Source organism: Nilaparvata lugens, chromosome 9 (genome assembly GCF_014356525.2).
Source record: "Nilaparvata lugens isolate BPH chromosome 9, ASM1435652v1, whole genome shotgun sequence".
NCBI lineage: Eukaryota > Metazoa > Arthropoda > Insecta > Hemiptera > Delphacidae > Nilaparvata > Nilaparvata lugens.
In genome coordinates, this window is record NC_052512.1 from 10,508,242 (window position 1) to 10,523,090 (window position 14,849).

Here is a 14,849-nt window from a genome sequence, read left to right on the forward strand (position 1 = left end):
TCTCAAGAATCTCTTCTGTACCCTTTCCAAGTCCATAATGAGACCTGCAGAGTATGGATTCCAGATAGGCGCTCCATACTCCAGCACACTTCTGACAAGTGACTTATACAGGCACAACAAAGCCTCAACACCCCTGAAGTCCCTGCAGGTTCTCATTATAAAGCCCAAGCTCTGACTAGCCTTGTTAATCGTTTTTTCGACATGATAATTGAATTTCAGTGAAGAATCGAAATAAACTCCCAGGTCCTTCACTTGCTGGCGACGTGGCAGCTGACAGTTGCCAATATTGTAAGTGTATATCAAATGATTCCGCCTACGAGTAAATGTGACAACGCTACACTTTTCAGCATCAAGCAGCAAACCATTTTCAGTGCACCACATGTGCAACCTATCGACATCCTCCTGCAGGGAGTCACAGTCCTGAGTGGTTTGTATTACCTTGAATACCTTGACATCATCTGCAAACATTAAACAGTGGGAGTTGATGATCACATCAGGCAAGTCATTCACAAACAATAAGAAAAACAAAGGCCCCAGGTTTGAGCCCTGGGGTACTCCTGAGCTATTTGTGAACTGAACTGAATGAGATCCATGCACTGACACATACTGCAATCTATCAACAAGGTAACTTCTAACAAATGACAGCATGTTCTTGCTAAAACCAAAATTAGCCAGCTTATCTAATAGAATTCTATGACTCACCCTGTCAAAAGCTTTGGACATATCGCTGTAAATTACATCCACTGAGCCACCATTATCCAAAGCAGTCGATACAATGCTAGTAAACCTCATAAGATTGGTTACTGTTGACTTTCTGGGCATGAAACCGTGCTGCTCACCACCAATCAGAGGATGTACATGATTGAAAATATTCTGGTACAGTACTTTCTCAAAAACTTTGGCTAGTGCATTCAATATTGATATGGATCTATAATTAGTGATCATACATCTGTTTCCACTTTTAAAAATTGGAGTGACACGAGCCAATTTCCACCGAGATGGAAAAACACCAAGCCTCAATGACATGTCAAAGATGAACTTCAACTGTTCCAATAACAATGTAGCACAACCCTTAATTATAAAAGGTGGTAAACCATCAGGGCCCATTGAAGCTCTTGGCTTCAACTTAGTAATTGCTGCTGAAATTTCTTCAATTGAAACAGAGGACAAGTTGAAAAAGGAACCACCATCATTAGCAGTATCAGTATTGGAGCAAGGAGGATCATTTACATACACAGTAGAAAAATACTCTGCAAATGCATTGGGAATATCCTTATCAAAATATGTCTCACCATTTAGCTTCATTGCCTTCTCCGAGAAACCGTTACAACGTCTGCTGTTGACAAATCTCCAGAATGATTTAACATTTCCTCTCATTTGGAACTCCACCCCATCCAAGTGAGCGCGGTAGGCATTCTGAATTTTCACCTTGATATCAGCTCTTAATTTCTTGAACAATTCATCATGGTATTTGGTGAATTTCCTTTTCCGGGCACATTTATTCTTCTGCTTAATGCTGCCAATGATCTCAGTTGTAAACAAATAAGGATATTTACTCTTGACTTTTGATTTCTTCCGTTTAGGAATAGACCGATCAAGACAGTCGAACAAATTGCTGTAGAATACATCAACCGCACCATCAACGTCAGTACAAGAATAAAATAGATCCCAATTTATATCCCTAATACGACAATACAATTCATAATAATCTCCACGTTTGAAATCATGATACTCATCTGAATCGTCAGTATTTACAGCATGTGACGACATAGTGGGAAAACATATTTCAAGAGCTGGATGATGATTATCCTCATTGACAAAAGCAGCATCCGCATGTTGGACTGTAAGAGGAAAAGTACTTAAAGCCAGATCCAAGGTACGATCATTGGAATTGAGTATGGAGTTATAAGAGTTCAAGTCCATGAAGTTCATGAAACGAGCCAAATTCTGTGCTACCATTGAGCCCGCTACAAGATCGTAATCCGTACCACCAATTTCAGGTATATTAAAATCGCCCAAAATCATACAATCATCCATTACATTTGAGAAGGGTTCAATGAACTCAAAATACATTTTATAGACATTGATGGGTGAGGATGGTGGGAAATAAAGAGCATTCAGGTATAAAGATCTTTTATTGTGAGTAATTTTCACCCACATACTCTCAACATTGACGTCACACATGTCTTGACAACATTCTGCTTGTAATGACCTATGGACTCCCCCACCCCTTCCGCCCTGTCTATCTCTCCTGAAAACTGCATACCTATCATCGAACAGTTCCATGTCACCAATTCCATCGTGCAGCCATGTCTCAGTCAATACAATTACGTGGAAAGTACTATTCAGCAGATTGAGACTGAAATCAGATAATTTGGTTCGTAATCCACGTACATTCTGATAATATATATTAAGCTCATCCATCATAGCTACGAGAATAGAATTATATAGTGAAGTCCTCAACAAAGCAACAAAGCAATTGGCAGCAACATTAACACAAATTTCTATCCACTGTAATAAATAGGAGTCCTATGCGAGTATATCACTGCAATGCAACCCAATGTAATACAGTCCCACTATAAAGAGAAGAAGACTATATATTTATTAGCGTTAGACTGAAAAAAAAATAACAGGAGAATAAATCAGATCGAAGAAATAAATTCTTGTTTCAAGAGCTAAAGTTGTAAGTATGGGAGAAAGAGATAGAGTATAGAGATTAGTTGGAAAAAAACTAATATATAATCAAAACGAGAAAATAATGGAAATTGAAGTTGAATTCATGGAATGTGCTTAGCACTCACCAAATTTGAAACAAGCCATAATATTAAAATGCCTATCAACCATTAACTTTGTAAACATTGCACACCAGTTCAGAGGTAATACAGAGGAAATAAGAAATAAATAAGAAATATTGATAAATATGGAATAAAAATAAAAATAATAATAACCAAAAACTAACTCAGTTAACTTTCAATTCTAATTAAAGGCTCAATCACTCAAATCTCATTCATACAAGCTCATACCAAAACATAAACTAAAATAACGAGGGAGACAGGAATGAGAAGAAATTTATTGCAATAATTGAAAAAAAAGGCCAGCTGTATTGCAGCGGAAAAGAGTGATAAAAGGCAATAATAATGAAGGGCAGGCAACGGATTCACAAACAGCCACTCAGAGATAAGATAGCCCTCCGAAATTCCAAGCTCAAGATAAGAAATCCTATTCCAACTACGATAAGATAACTAGCAGGAAGAAACTATCATCATCCCATTATTATACTGAGAAATTAGCTGGTAAGAAAAATGCGAAAAATTCACAAACAAACTGAAAAATTAAACTCTCATTTTATCTTCAAGGGTTCCCGCATGCTTTGTTTTTGGTTATTGAAAGTAGAACTTATCTAGTCCCAAATTTTATAGAAGAATCCTCTCCTTGATTTTCAATAAATATATCTTAATAATAAAAAATAATATCATGGTCATTGGTGTTAGCCTCTCATTAGCAAGGTAATCATGGAACTATCAATTGATCAAGTTCAAAAAAATATATTCTCCTACAGATACCTTGAAAAGTGGCCATTCCTGCACTGATTACTGAACGCAAAGAATCACTTTTTCGCTCTAGTGCGCAAAGTATTACTTTGCGTACTCCAGATTTGCAACATGGCAACACAAAATAGTTGGTGGGTTATATGAAGGATTAGTGCACGAAAACAATAATTAAGTTGGTAACAATGACTGTGGTTAGATTTAGATAAAAATCATTTCAATGGCTACTTGACATTTATGATAAAATCCCAATCTAGAAATCCAAAACAAGAATAATGTTTATCTAAATCATAATCAATAATAATCATCATTTACGAATTCTCATAATTTAATAATAAATAATAGTTCTTTTCCATTGATAATTATTATTTTAACTGCAAGCAATGAGAAAAGTAGCAAATATACATTATAAAATTCAAATTGAGGTTAAATGATTACCGTTCGATATCCATATAAATAAAAATAATAAAAAACATAAGAATACTACAATAAATATTCTCTGTTGTTTATGTTATTTTTATAAGTATTTTTTAGTTTTCTTTGAGCATTTTTCTCGGTAATTTGAGCAAATGTCTAAATTTCTGAATCCTGTTTCAGTAGTTTTTAGCTGGATGGAACAAACTTAGGTATGATTCATCCCGCTAGGTCGCGCGCTTGTCGGTTCAGCCATATTGCAGCCAATATGCTGTTGGCGTGTATTTTGAATGCGAAGTTTTTGTTCTATCTGTATTTTTTCTGATTCTTGAATGAATAAAAATGAGAACTTTGGCTGAGAATTCTCAACTTCAATTGGATTATTAATTTTCAAATGAATTAAGGTTATTAATAACAGCGTCACACACACAAACATTTGATGGACTTCAGCCATCATTTTACCCATAATTATTCACTTTTCATATTCAATGGTAAGTTTAAGAAAAATTTAATGTGAAATATGTGCACAAAGCAAAGTTCCTCTGCTACACTCAAGAAGCCATTCCTAAATGTTTCTTTCAGTGCAGCAAACTGTCACTTTGCGCACTAGTTGCACAATTAACTATTATTTGTCTTCAAATCCCATTCCTCTCCGGATAGTATTGAACCCTCAGCGAACTGATGATGCAGTAGTCAGTTCATTTTCATCATAATTTACGGTTCTCTGAGCTCACAGGTGACAGCTCAGTTTCAGATATGACGTTGCAATTACACACGAAAAGTAGTCTAACTTCGATAATCTAAATAACACATAGGCGCTGCCTGAAAAACCGAAGTTTGAGTGCTGGCAGCGAATATCAATAGAAATTTCCAATACAAAAAAATGAATAAGATTAAAATGAATGATGTTTTAATAAATATTTATACTTGATCAACATGAAATTAATCAGAAGGCCTATGTATAATATCATTTCATGTATTTTTTGCATACATCCATTCTTCTGAATAGGCTTGATTATTTTTAATTTTCATGTGAATAATATTCACAACAGTTCTGCATCACTATATTTAATTGTTATTAGTCATGATCCTTTTTTATTGTGACATCCTTTGGTATTTTCTATCTACTTAGACTTTTTACTCACTTTCAATCTCTTGATGAATGGATGCACATTCGATAATTCCATTGAGTGTTTGATTCAATCTGAAGTAATAAAATCTTGAGCTTAGCATTCGAGGCTCAAAAATATCTCAACATATCCTTACAGCAGGCTACCCACAAAAGTTTTACAACATAATAACTTAGTTATTGTGATAAATAATGATTTTTATATCATATTTTAAATTTTTCACTCTATTTTATACTATTTTCCTCACTTCCAGTCTTCTGATGAATGGATACATTCACTCGATAATCCATTGATTGTTTTCATCAATGAATTGGCATAAGATTGGCATTCTAGGCTCAACAACAGCCTAACATATTATATTTTGATTGCTCTGAGCATTGTATGTATCAAGTGTTATGAGATGTTCTTATTTATTCTGTTTGCAAAAGTATGAAACATTTTCTACAAATTTTCGCAGTTATTCATATTTTACATAATATTATCATGATTATTATTTTGCAAGATCATGTTTATATTATTTTTTAATATCTCTGACATTAAAATCCTTACCAAAAACCTGTTAAGTAATTATAATTTATCAAAAACAAATGTAAGCTTCTAAGCATTTATGTCAGTACTCACAAAAGCTCCATGATCCAATCTTTATTGTATACTCAAATAATTGAATTTTCTAAATCAGTTCAGTTGTAGGTCGTGAAAAATGAATACAAATTTCTTGAGTTCTTTTAATCTATTGCAATACACCATTAATATAGAATTTTTTTTTTATTTTTGTACATAATTTCTTTACGGGAAGTATGCAAAATACAGCATGTCTCTTGCAGTTATTGAAGGCTTGATTAACATGAAATAATTATCAAGTCTAGGAATATCAGCTTTCAAAGTTGTTTTTTTCAATGCATCCACCCTTCTGAATAAGGTACCTTTGAACCTTTGGATCCTTGAATCTGTCCCTCCAAAAACATAAATAGGGTACATTATTCTCAATTCTTCTGTCAACAAAGGCGTACCTAGGATCATGTTAGGGGAAGGGTCAAGCACAGAGAAGAGGACAGAGAACTCATCTAATGTTGCGCTTAATGGGTGACCAGCAGTGTTGAGTGGGTGTGGAGGGGGGTAAAATGGGTGACTAACAGTTAGTTCTTCAACTCGCTACGAGAGATCAGTACCATCGACAGGCCTTCCCCGCTAATTCGGAAATCCCCCTCCAACAGTTGTAGTACTCTGTCACCTACTCCCCTTGCTCCGCTATTGTCATTCCACATCCACATTCAACAAAATAAAAACAAGTCACAATTGGCAATTATCCAATATTACTAGTAGATGATCGGCTTGCTCTGCTCTGCTCTGCTGTCTTTTCAATTTTATGAAGCGCATACACACACACATGCACACACCATACAGTGAATTACACACTAGTACAGTAACTTCTCAGAGAGGAGAAAGGAAAATATATTTTCTGTGTGATACTACAGTACTCCATAATTTCCCTCTCAGTATTATAAACCTTGAAGATAACAGTAAATCTTTTAATTACCATTGTATCATAAAATCAGGAAACAGGTATTCTACTTTATATGGTTATGAAATGTTTCATAACTATTAGTTCGGAGAACAGTAGAACTCGCTACACTCACTAACATTTATACTCATACACGTCTGCCTATTCACACACAAACACACATACAAATTGGATTTAGAGTATGATGATATATGCAATAGGATCGGTGGAGAACGCTGAGAAATAGAAGTTCTCTACACTTTTGAGCTTAGAAGCACGATTGGAAAGATAAAAAATCTTACAAATAGACGAACGCTGATTGACTTGAAACATAGAATTCGCTTCGCTCATTCAATAAACATCCCTCAATCTGGTCTCCAACCCATTCCAGCATATTGCAATTCCAAACAAAAACCTAAGCTACCCAACTCTAATTTTTCAACACAAAAATCTGTAACATCAACATGCATGAGCATAACGCCCACACAGCCGCACACAATCATGAATGTTCTATTCTATCTGGTACGATTTGTAAGGTGAAAAAACATACTGTAATACCACGATAAATATGAAGTATTAAATCACTTATTTGAATATGAAAATATAAAGATAAAACTAAGTGAAAAACATCAGTGAACAACAATATTACAAAAAATATGCACATACTCTATCACTACGTTTGGCCCTTGATGGAAAAGCTTCCTTCTGACTTGAACGGTCTTTGGCCAAACCAAAAACCTATAAACCCTATAACCCCATTTTTTAGGGTTTGTATGCATAAGAGAAGTCCAGAACCAATTTTCGCATGCAAAATTTCCTTGTACAGAGTGGCCCAAATACCTAATATGTCTGGTTCATTCTCCAGTTCTGAGCTATTACAATCAAATCCAGTCATTGGACAAAAAAAATCCTCTCTCTCCTTTTTTACTGTATATAAAATTCAGAATAAAATGGAATCATTCAGACCTTTATAACTTCAATCAGTTCTATCCTACAGTTTTTCCAAAACGAGTAGAATTTCATGGAAAATCAATTTTGATAAATCCTATAGTATTCAATCAACAATATCTTCCAATTGTCACAATTCAAAAATGTATAATTCAACATCCTACTAGGCGTAATTTTGTGCTCTACAATCTGAGAACAGGTAGAACGCTCTATCTCAAAGATTTTCAGGACACCTCAAGGATCGAAATTTCATTCATAACTTTTGATACAATATTCGGATCTTCCCGTACGCTCTTCCTTTTCGGCTTGTCAAGGTAGTTGGAAAATATATCATGAGTCAAGTTCCTAAGAGAAATGGGAAATTTTTTGTTGAGTGTACACTGTACTTCATTCAACCCATATTCCATACACAGAATAATGACAATTTATTTATTCAATGCTGCATATCTTATGAAATAATACAGATATAAAATCAAAATCTAATCAAGGATGTGAGGAATTTCCTCCTCTTCTCACTCTAATCAACAATACTTTCGATTTCAATACCATTAGAAAGTTACAACGATTGAAAAAGTGACGAAGTTGATTGAAGTTTTACCATTTTTTCGCAATTCCACTGTTAATCAAGAGTCTCTTAAACGAGGATCATTCATCATAGAAACTCATGATTGGTTCTAAATTTTATTCTATAGGAGCTCAGTTACCATAAATATTTATCTTCAACTACTGTTTTCCATCTTAGAAATACCGAGATCGTGAATATGAGGAGAATATCTTCAATCTCTTGATATTTTCAAGTGATTGAATCGTACCGTGCATCCAAGTGAACTATGAATAAAAATGATAAAATCAACAGCATTTTTTGCGTTTCAAGTTTATCAACATGGTCGGAATTGATTAGCAGATTCAGCCACAAAGTTTCTTCTAAAAGGTCATGAAGATTATTTCTAAATCGATTTACGATTTTAGTTTTGCTCTTTATTGCTCTACTTATAATTTTGTATTATATCAAGGAAAGGAAATACATTTACGACAAAAATACACATACATAATAACAGGGGTAGGTAAATCTTTTTAAAGAGTATCAATCAATTTCCTCCTTATAATATACAATGAAACTGGATGTTATTTCACTGAATGCTAAGAAGATAGTGGCTCTTATAAGTTTATAATGAGAGAAATTCATTGAATTTTCAAATTACTCCCTCTTCCCCATCTCCCGCTAGACGGCTAGCCTAACAGCATTTAGCTCATATGCAAAATTAGAACTTTCCACTATGGGTACAGTCCATGAAAAAGGTTGACAACCATTGGCTATTCAATGAAAACAAAAAGCAACTGAAATAATATTATTAAGGTTAACAATCTTTGGCTATTAAATGAAAAAAAAGTAACTGAAACAATATTATTGTTAATGAGCAGTTTTGACATCATTTATTAGAATCATTTTAGAACAATAATAGAGAAATATAATGCTGCATTACACAGCACCTCAAGAACATGTCATTATTAAAATTATTCCATGCTCTTTCTCAATTTTTAAGTTCAAAATCGCAATATGTGGATTAAATTAGATTGATTTAAATTTTTTCAATTATTGAATTGAAGGTACATAATGTAATAAAGTTACAAAATCTGGCCACTCATTCACTTATTGTTTTCTAGTCCTTGTTGATTAGAAATAAAAATTAATCCTCTCTGTCACTGGAGAAGCAGTGTTCATGCGATCTGGAGAGTTGAGAGTAGCAAGTGATTAGAATAAGAAAAATGAATGTCTAGTCTATGTACTATTAGCAAAACAATGACATACATGCCTCAAGCCACAAATGCTGTCAGCAGTTGTTTTGCTGGGGGGAGAGAGTGGTGTGAACTGGTTTGTTGGAGAGGGAAGTGTAGGATGCCAATGACTCCCCACTACGTCCTCCTGCTACAGTACTAACTCAGCTCAGACAGAAATCGTCATTTGCGTATACAAGCGCTTTCTACCGGAAAAGTGATACTACACATAAGGCGAAACAATAGTCGGTAAGAATGTTCCCTCTGATCTCTTCTCTGTGGGTCAAGCTACTTAGAAGTTATGTCCTTGGGGGGGGGGGGGTGAACAAGGCCGTCGTGTTCTTCTGAGGCGCCAAAGGCAAAACTTTTGTTGACCATAACACACAAGAAATTGATTGGGAGAGTGATTGAACTTGGTTCGGAAGTTGTCTCACCAAAATTGTCAAAAACAGTGACTGTGAATGATCTCCAATCTTCTTCTAAATAATAAATATACTGTTCACTGGCTGTTCATCTGACGCTTGCAATATGAGTGGACGTAGTTGTTTGCGCGGAGTACATTGCGTTGTGTTTTGACTGTCAGAAAGCGCCTGGCGCCTTTCTTCATAGGCCTATATTATCTGCATATTAGATCAATGTAAAATAAAAAGTCACATATTACTATAGTATTTGTTGTCTAAAGCGATTTCTTTGGAAACAGGAGCATGTGATGTTTACTGATCTCATGTTCTTGTACGGTACTCAAGCAGAGGCACCAGAAAATTCTCCGAATTTGAGAATAGGCGATTGTTTCCTCCTTCTAAGCATTTTTAATCCCCTCCAATCTGCTCATAGCGAGCGAAGTATTGAGTTTAATTAAAAAAGTTTAACAGCAAAGTCATGTTCACAAACTTGTGGGTTGCACAATTCAATTTCCTGACAATTCCCGTTGCTAGAGCAGAACGTAGTTTTAGCAAAGTCAAAGCTATTAAAATGTATTCGCTCTCCACAATGGCACAAGAAAGGCTCAATATTCACTCGCGATACTCTCGATTAAAAATGAAATTGCAAAGAAACTGGATTTTGGAGAAAATTTAAAAACGTTTTTCATGCCAAATCAAGGAGAATAAATTTTTGTGTTTGAGTTTTGAGTTTCAATGTACAGTTCCTATTGAAAAGACAAGACAATTTATAACCATCCAAAAACGAAATATCACAGTGTCAAGACGCTGACAGTGCTGACTGTATGTAAACTAGTTGTTCTGTGAACATTGGAAATCGCGCTCAGTAAGTTACATTGACCTGTTGTTATTTTTCCTCAAAAATAAATAGATAATTTATCAATTTAAAATGTCTAGGAAAAATCCTAAATATACATAGAGCTTTCTGTCCTATCGTGCTGTGACTTGTCGTCCCGAAATGTGAGTGTGAGCGCTGTTATCAGGTCTGGCTGCCGTCGATACGCCAATCCAATCAACCCATCAGAGAACATTCTGTGTTATCGTGTTGGCGAAAAATCGATGTGTTGAAATTAAAAAAATAAACTACCATAATGCTGATTTCCTATAAACTTCATTTGTGACTTTTCATTATTTTAGAAATCAATCTCTTTTCAATAATATTTGTTGCAATTTTAATCATCAGATTAAAAAGGAAAATGTAAAAAAAATGTTTACTATCAATAGCTCCAAACTAGAATTATGGTCTCAGCTTATGGAAGAAAAAGTTATCAGACAACAACTGTCTACTAACGTCGATGGAGAGATACATTTTCAAGATGCTTGATGTTTTTGAACGGTTAGTATTGCAGTCCACTAGACAGCTGATTCATGATGAATAATTGTATAGTTTTCAATTGAAATTCATTGAACATTGACGACACCACGGAAATTGCAAATGTCAAAGAATGCCGGTACTTAGGTATGACAATAAAAGATGATGGACGGGATGTGAGAGAGATTGGATACAGGATTGCAAAGGGGAGAGTTTTAACCAGGAAGCTACATTCAATACTTTGGACGGATGATATATCTGAAAGAGTGAAGAAACAGGTTTTCAAAACAATTGTGATGAGCTGTGTAACTTATGGGGCGGAAGTATGGACATTAACCAAGAGACTAAAACAAAGATTATTGGCTATGGAGATGAATTACTGGAGAAGATGTTGCCAGCTGACCTTGAAAGATAGGGTGAGAAATGGAGTTATAAGGGAGAAAATGAAATTGGACAGGTCAGTGGTGGATGAGGTGGAGGAAAAAAAACTCCAGTGGTACGGACATCTCAAAAGAATGAGCCCCAAAGAAGAAATATGAGTGGATTCCGGCTGAGAGGAGGAAACGAGGACGACCACGAACGGTTTATGAGCAAAACATAGAAGAGGCCATGGTGAGCAGGGGCATCCAACAAGACGTATGGAGAGATAGAGGCAGATGGTGTGTTGAGTGCGGGAAACGGCCGGGAAGGCTGTAAAAACCCACGTATTAGGTATTAGGTGGGTAATTGTATAGTCTGATTTTAACGGTAATATTGGTGTTCGAATAAAACTCCTTTTCCTCTTGTATTATCTTTTAAATGCAGAATTGAAAAAAAACTGTGTATACGTCGAAATTCAAATTTATCGAATTTCAAATTAAATTATCGAACTCCACAATTTACATAAAGGAAAAAGTACTCTGAAAGCAATTATATATACACTCACTAGCCGTCAGGCTCGCTTCGCTCGCCATATCCATCTAGCCAGAGGGCTCCGCCCTCATACCCCCGACTGGATTGTCCAAGAATGAGATCAGCGGGCTCGCTTCGCTTGCCTGCTTGTAGACCTCAGCGGAACCTCTGTACCGAATTTGAACGTATTATGTCAATTTTATCTCGAAAAACACCTGTTACTATATCGGCGTATCTTTGGGCAAACAAAATTCTTCCACCTCAGCTAAATCAGTGTACTGAATTTTTTTTAATATATTTCCATCAATTATTGAGAAAGGTGAGGAAACGCAAAAAAGCTGAGAAAACGCTTATTTTGGCTAATTGGATAAATTGGTATCTAGGAGGTCTTGGATAAATGCATTTCAATCTTCAACCTGGTCCCAACCTAACAAAGTCAACTCAACAATGCCAAACTGGCAAAATTTTTAATTTAGTTACCAGAACAACTGTTTCGAAGAGGTACCCTCTCTAGATTATAGTTCTATATTAACATATGGTATGGACGTTTCAATTATAATTTTAAGATATTGGAATAAGAAGGATATACATGCTAAAAGAACTTTAAACCCTTAAAAACCAACATTAGAGTTAAAATATCGCCAAAAGATTTCTTAGTGCGCCTCTAAAGGGCCAACTGAACATACCTACCAAATTTAATCGTTTTTGGTCCGGTAGATTTTTAGTTTTGCGAGTGAGTGAGTGAGTCAGTCAGTCAGTGAGTGAGTACCATTTCGCTTTCATATATATAGATATACAGAAGTCTGATCATAGTTTCAAATAATTATGTTGCCGCCAATTGTCATTATGTTATTCCCCTAAATTATTCTCGTTTAAGAACGGGGCTTACAGTTCAATGAGCAAGGAAAGTTCTGTGAGTATCACACCAGATTTTTTTCTTATGAGTTAGACCAAAGACCATGAAGAGGTATAAACCCACAATGTCTATGCCTAAGGCAGGATGCATACCGGAGAAACGCATTTCGTGAAGCCCTCTTTCATGAGATTAAGCAGGGAACGTTTCAAAGAAACGTTCCCTGCTTAATCTTATCAGTTGATTGCGAGCAACTTTCGTTTCACGTTTCCTGAAACTTTTTCCCGAAACGCGTTTCTCCGGTGTGCATCCCGCCTTAATCATTTTTTTACAGTTTCAAGTGATTAGTGAGTGTTATTTAGTTATTGAATTTGGCTTGTAAACAATCTAAATTAGAAGTTTCCTGTTTTCAAATGCTTGTACTGAAAATTTGATCTGAATTCAAATGTATGGAACATAACCTACTTTTTGGACTATTTATTTATAGTGTATAAATCAAAATTTGGGGAAGAAACAGTTTTAGGCTGTGCCTGTAAGTCATCCTCCAATCATTTTAAAAAATTGTATTGTGTTTATCAATAAATAAATAACGAGCGAAGCTCGGTGCCCAGAAGATGTTATCTCATGTGATATGGAATGTAATTGGACCTATATGTGAATCCATTCTATTATCTCCCTGCCCTCTGCTCTTACTCTCTGATAGATATCAATCGTGATTAAATTCCGTGAGAACCAATCAGAGAAGCTTTCTTTTCGAAAAAGTCCTTCCTGATTGGTTCTTGTGGAATTCAATCGTGATCAAAATTTAACAAGTCTTTGTGCAACCGGAGCTTAAAATTCAACGTATTTTGAAGTATTCATATTGAAAAGCTGTATAAAATACTGAAGTCAACCGCACGAAAATAGTCCTATGGAAATTGGAACAGATGAGTGCAACCGGAGCTTGAAATCCAACTTATCCTGAAATTTTGAGTATTTATACTGAAAAGCTTTATTGAATACTAAAGTCAACCACACGAAAATAGTCCTTTGGAAATCGGAACAGATGAGTGCAACGTTGCCGGATACGGCTAGGGCCACACGAGCGCTCAAAGTGCGTCCGTTGCAACTTACTTTTTGACGTCCGTTGTAGAAATACATAGAAGTGAATTGGTGACAACACACGAGGTACGTTCGTACCAAGTAACAGAAGTCGTAACGGACGGTGAATTTTGAACTGCGCAGAAATGCTACAACTCACGTCGAGACATGCATAAGTTATTGCTCCGTCTGGTTCCATTGCATAAAGCCAACTACTGACGTTGACGCACCACACTCAACTCTCGTGTGGTGTCGTTGGCGACTGCCGCAAAAAGCAAGTTGCAACGGACGCTCAATGTGCGCTCGTGTGGCCCTAGCCTAAGAGTTGATCAACGTTTTCCACAAATGATTGTAAATAGCAATTTATCGATATTTTTTATAATAAACACCTGACGTCTATGGGTTTGTGTTGGGGGGGAGGATGTTGAGGAGGTACTCAGCCGTTCCAACTCTCATCGGACTATTTTCGTGCGGCTGACTATAGTGCATCTTACCATACTTGAGAACAGTATTGTCAGTCGAATCAAGATATTTCACTTCCCCTATCTCCAATATTGATGTTTCTGGTTTGCCTTCAGGTTTATATTTTCCATAACTCACAGCTATCCCATCGTAAAAGTATAGGTGTTTCACAGAAAACTGCTTAATTTTTTCATAGTCGATTTTAAACGTACTCACAACCCTTCGAATTGTCTCTTTCATATCACCCTGTTCAAATGAAAAGTAACATGATCAATTGAAAAAATAACTTATCTCATAAATAATTTAAAAAATATGAATCAATTCTTATCAAATCCTAAACATTACTTTCAGAAACGTCAGTTTGTGAATACAGCATAGAATATACAAAAACAGCACAAGCGTTTAAAACTACAAAAACTTTTAGTCAACATTTGCTGTTTTCCAGTCAAAAATGTACACAAGAAAATTTGGACCGGCTCTTAAGGAGGGCCTAG

General features: G+C 35.6%; 1 protein-coding gene across 1 annotated transcript in view; it reads right to left on the reverse strand.

The window, feature by feature from the left end:
• Positions 1 to 14,849, reverse strand: part of LOC111054392 — a 152,778-nt gene that overhangs the window by 113,344 nt on the left and 24,585 nt on the right. Inside the window, exon 5 of the mRNA XM_039435778.1 lies at positions 14,388 to 14,601. Within this exon, the coding sequence (XP_039291712.1) occupies positions 14,388 to 14,601 (214 nt within the window). The remainder of the gene's footprint in view (positions 1 to 14,387; positions 14,602 to 14,849) is intronic.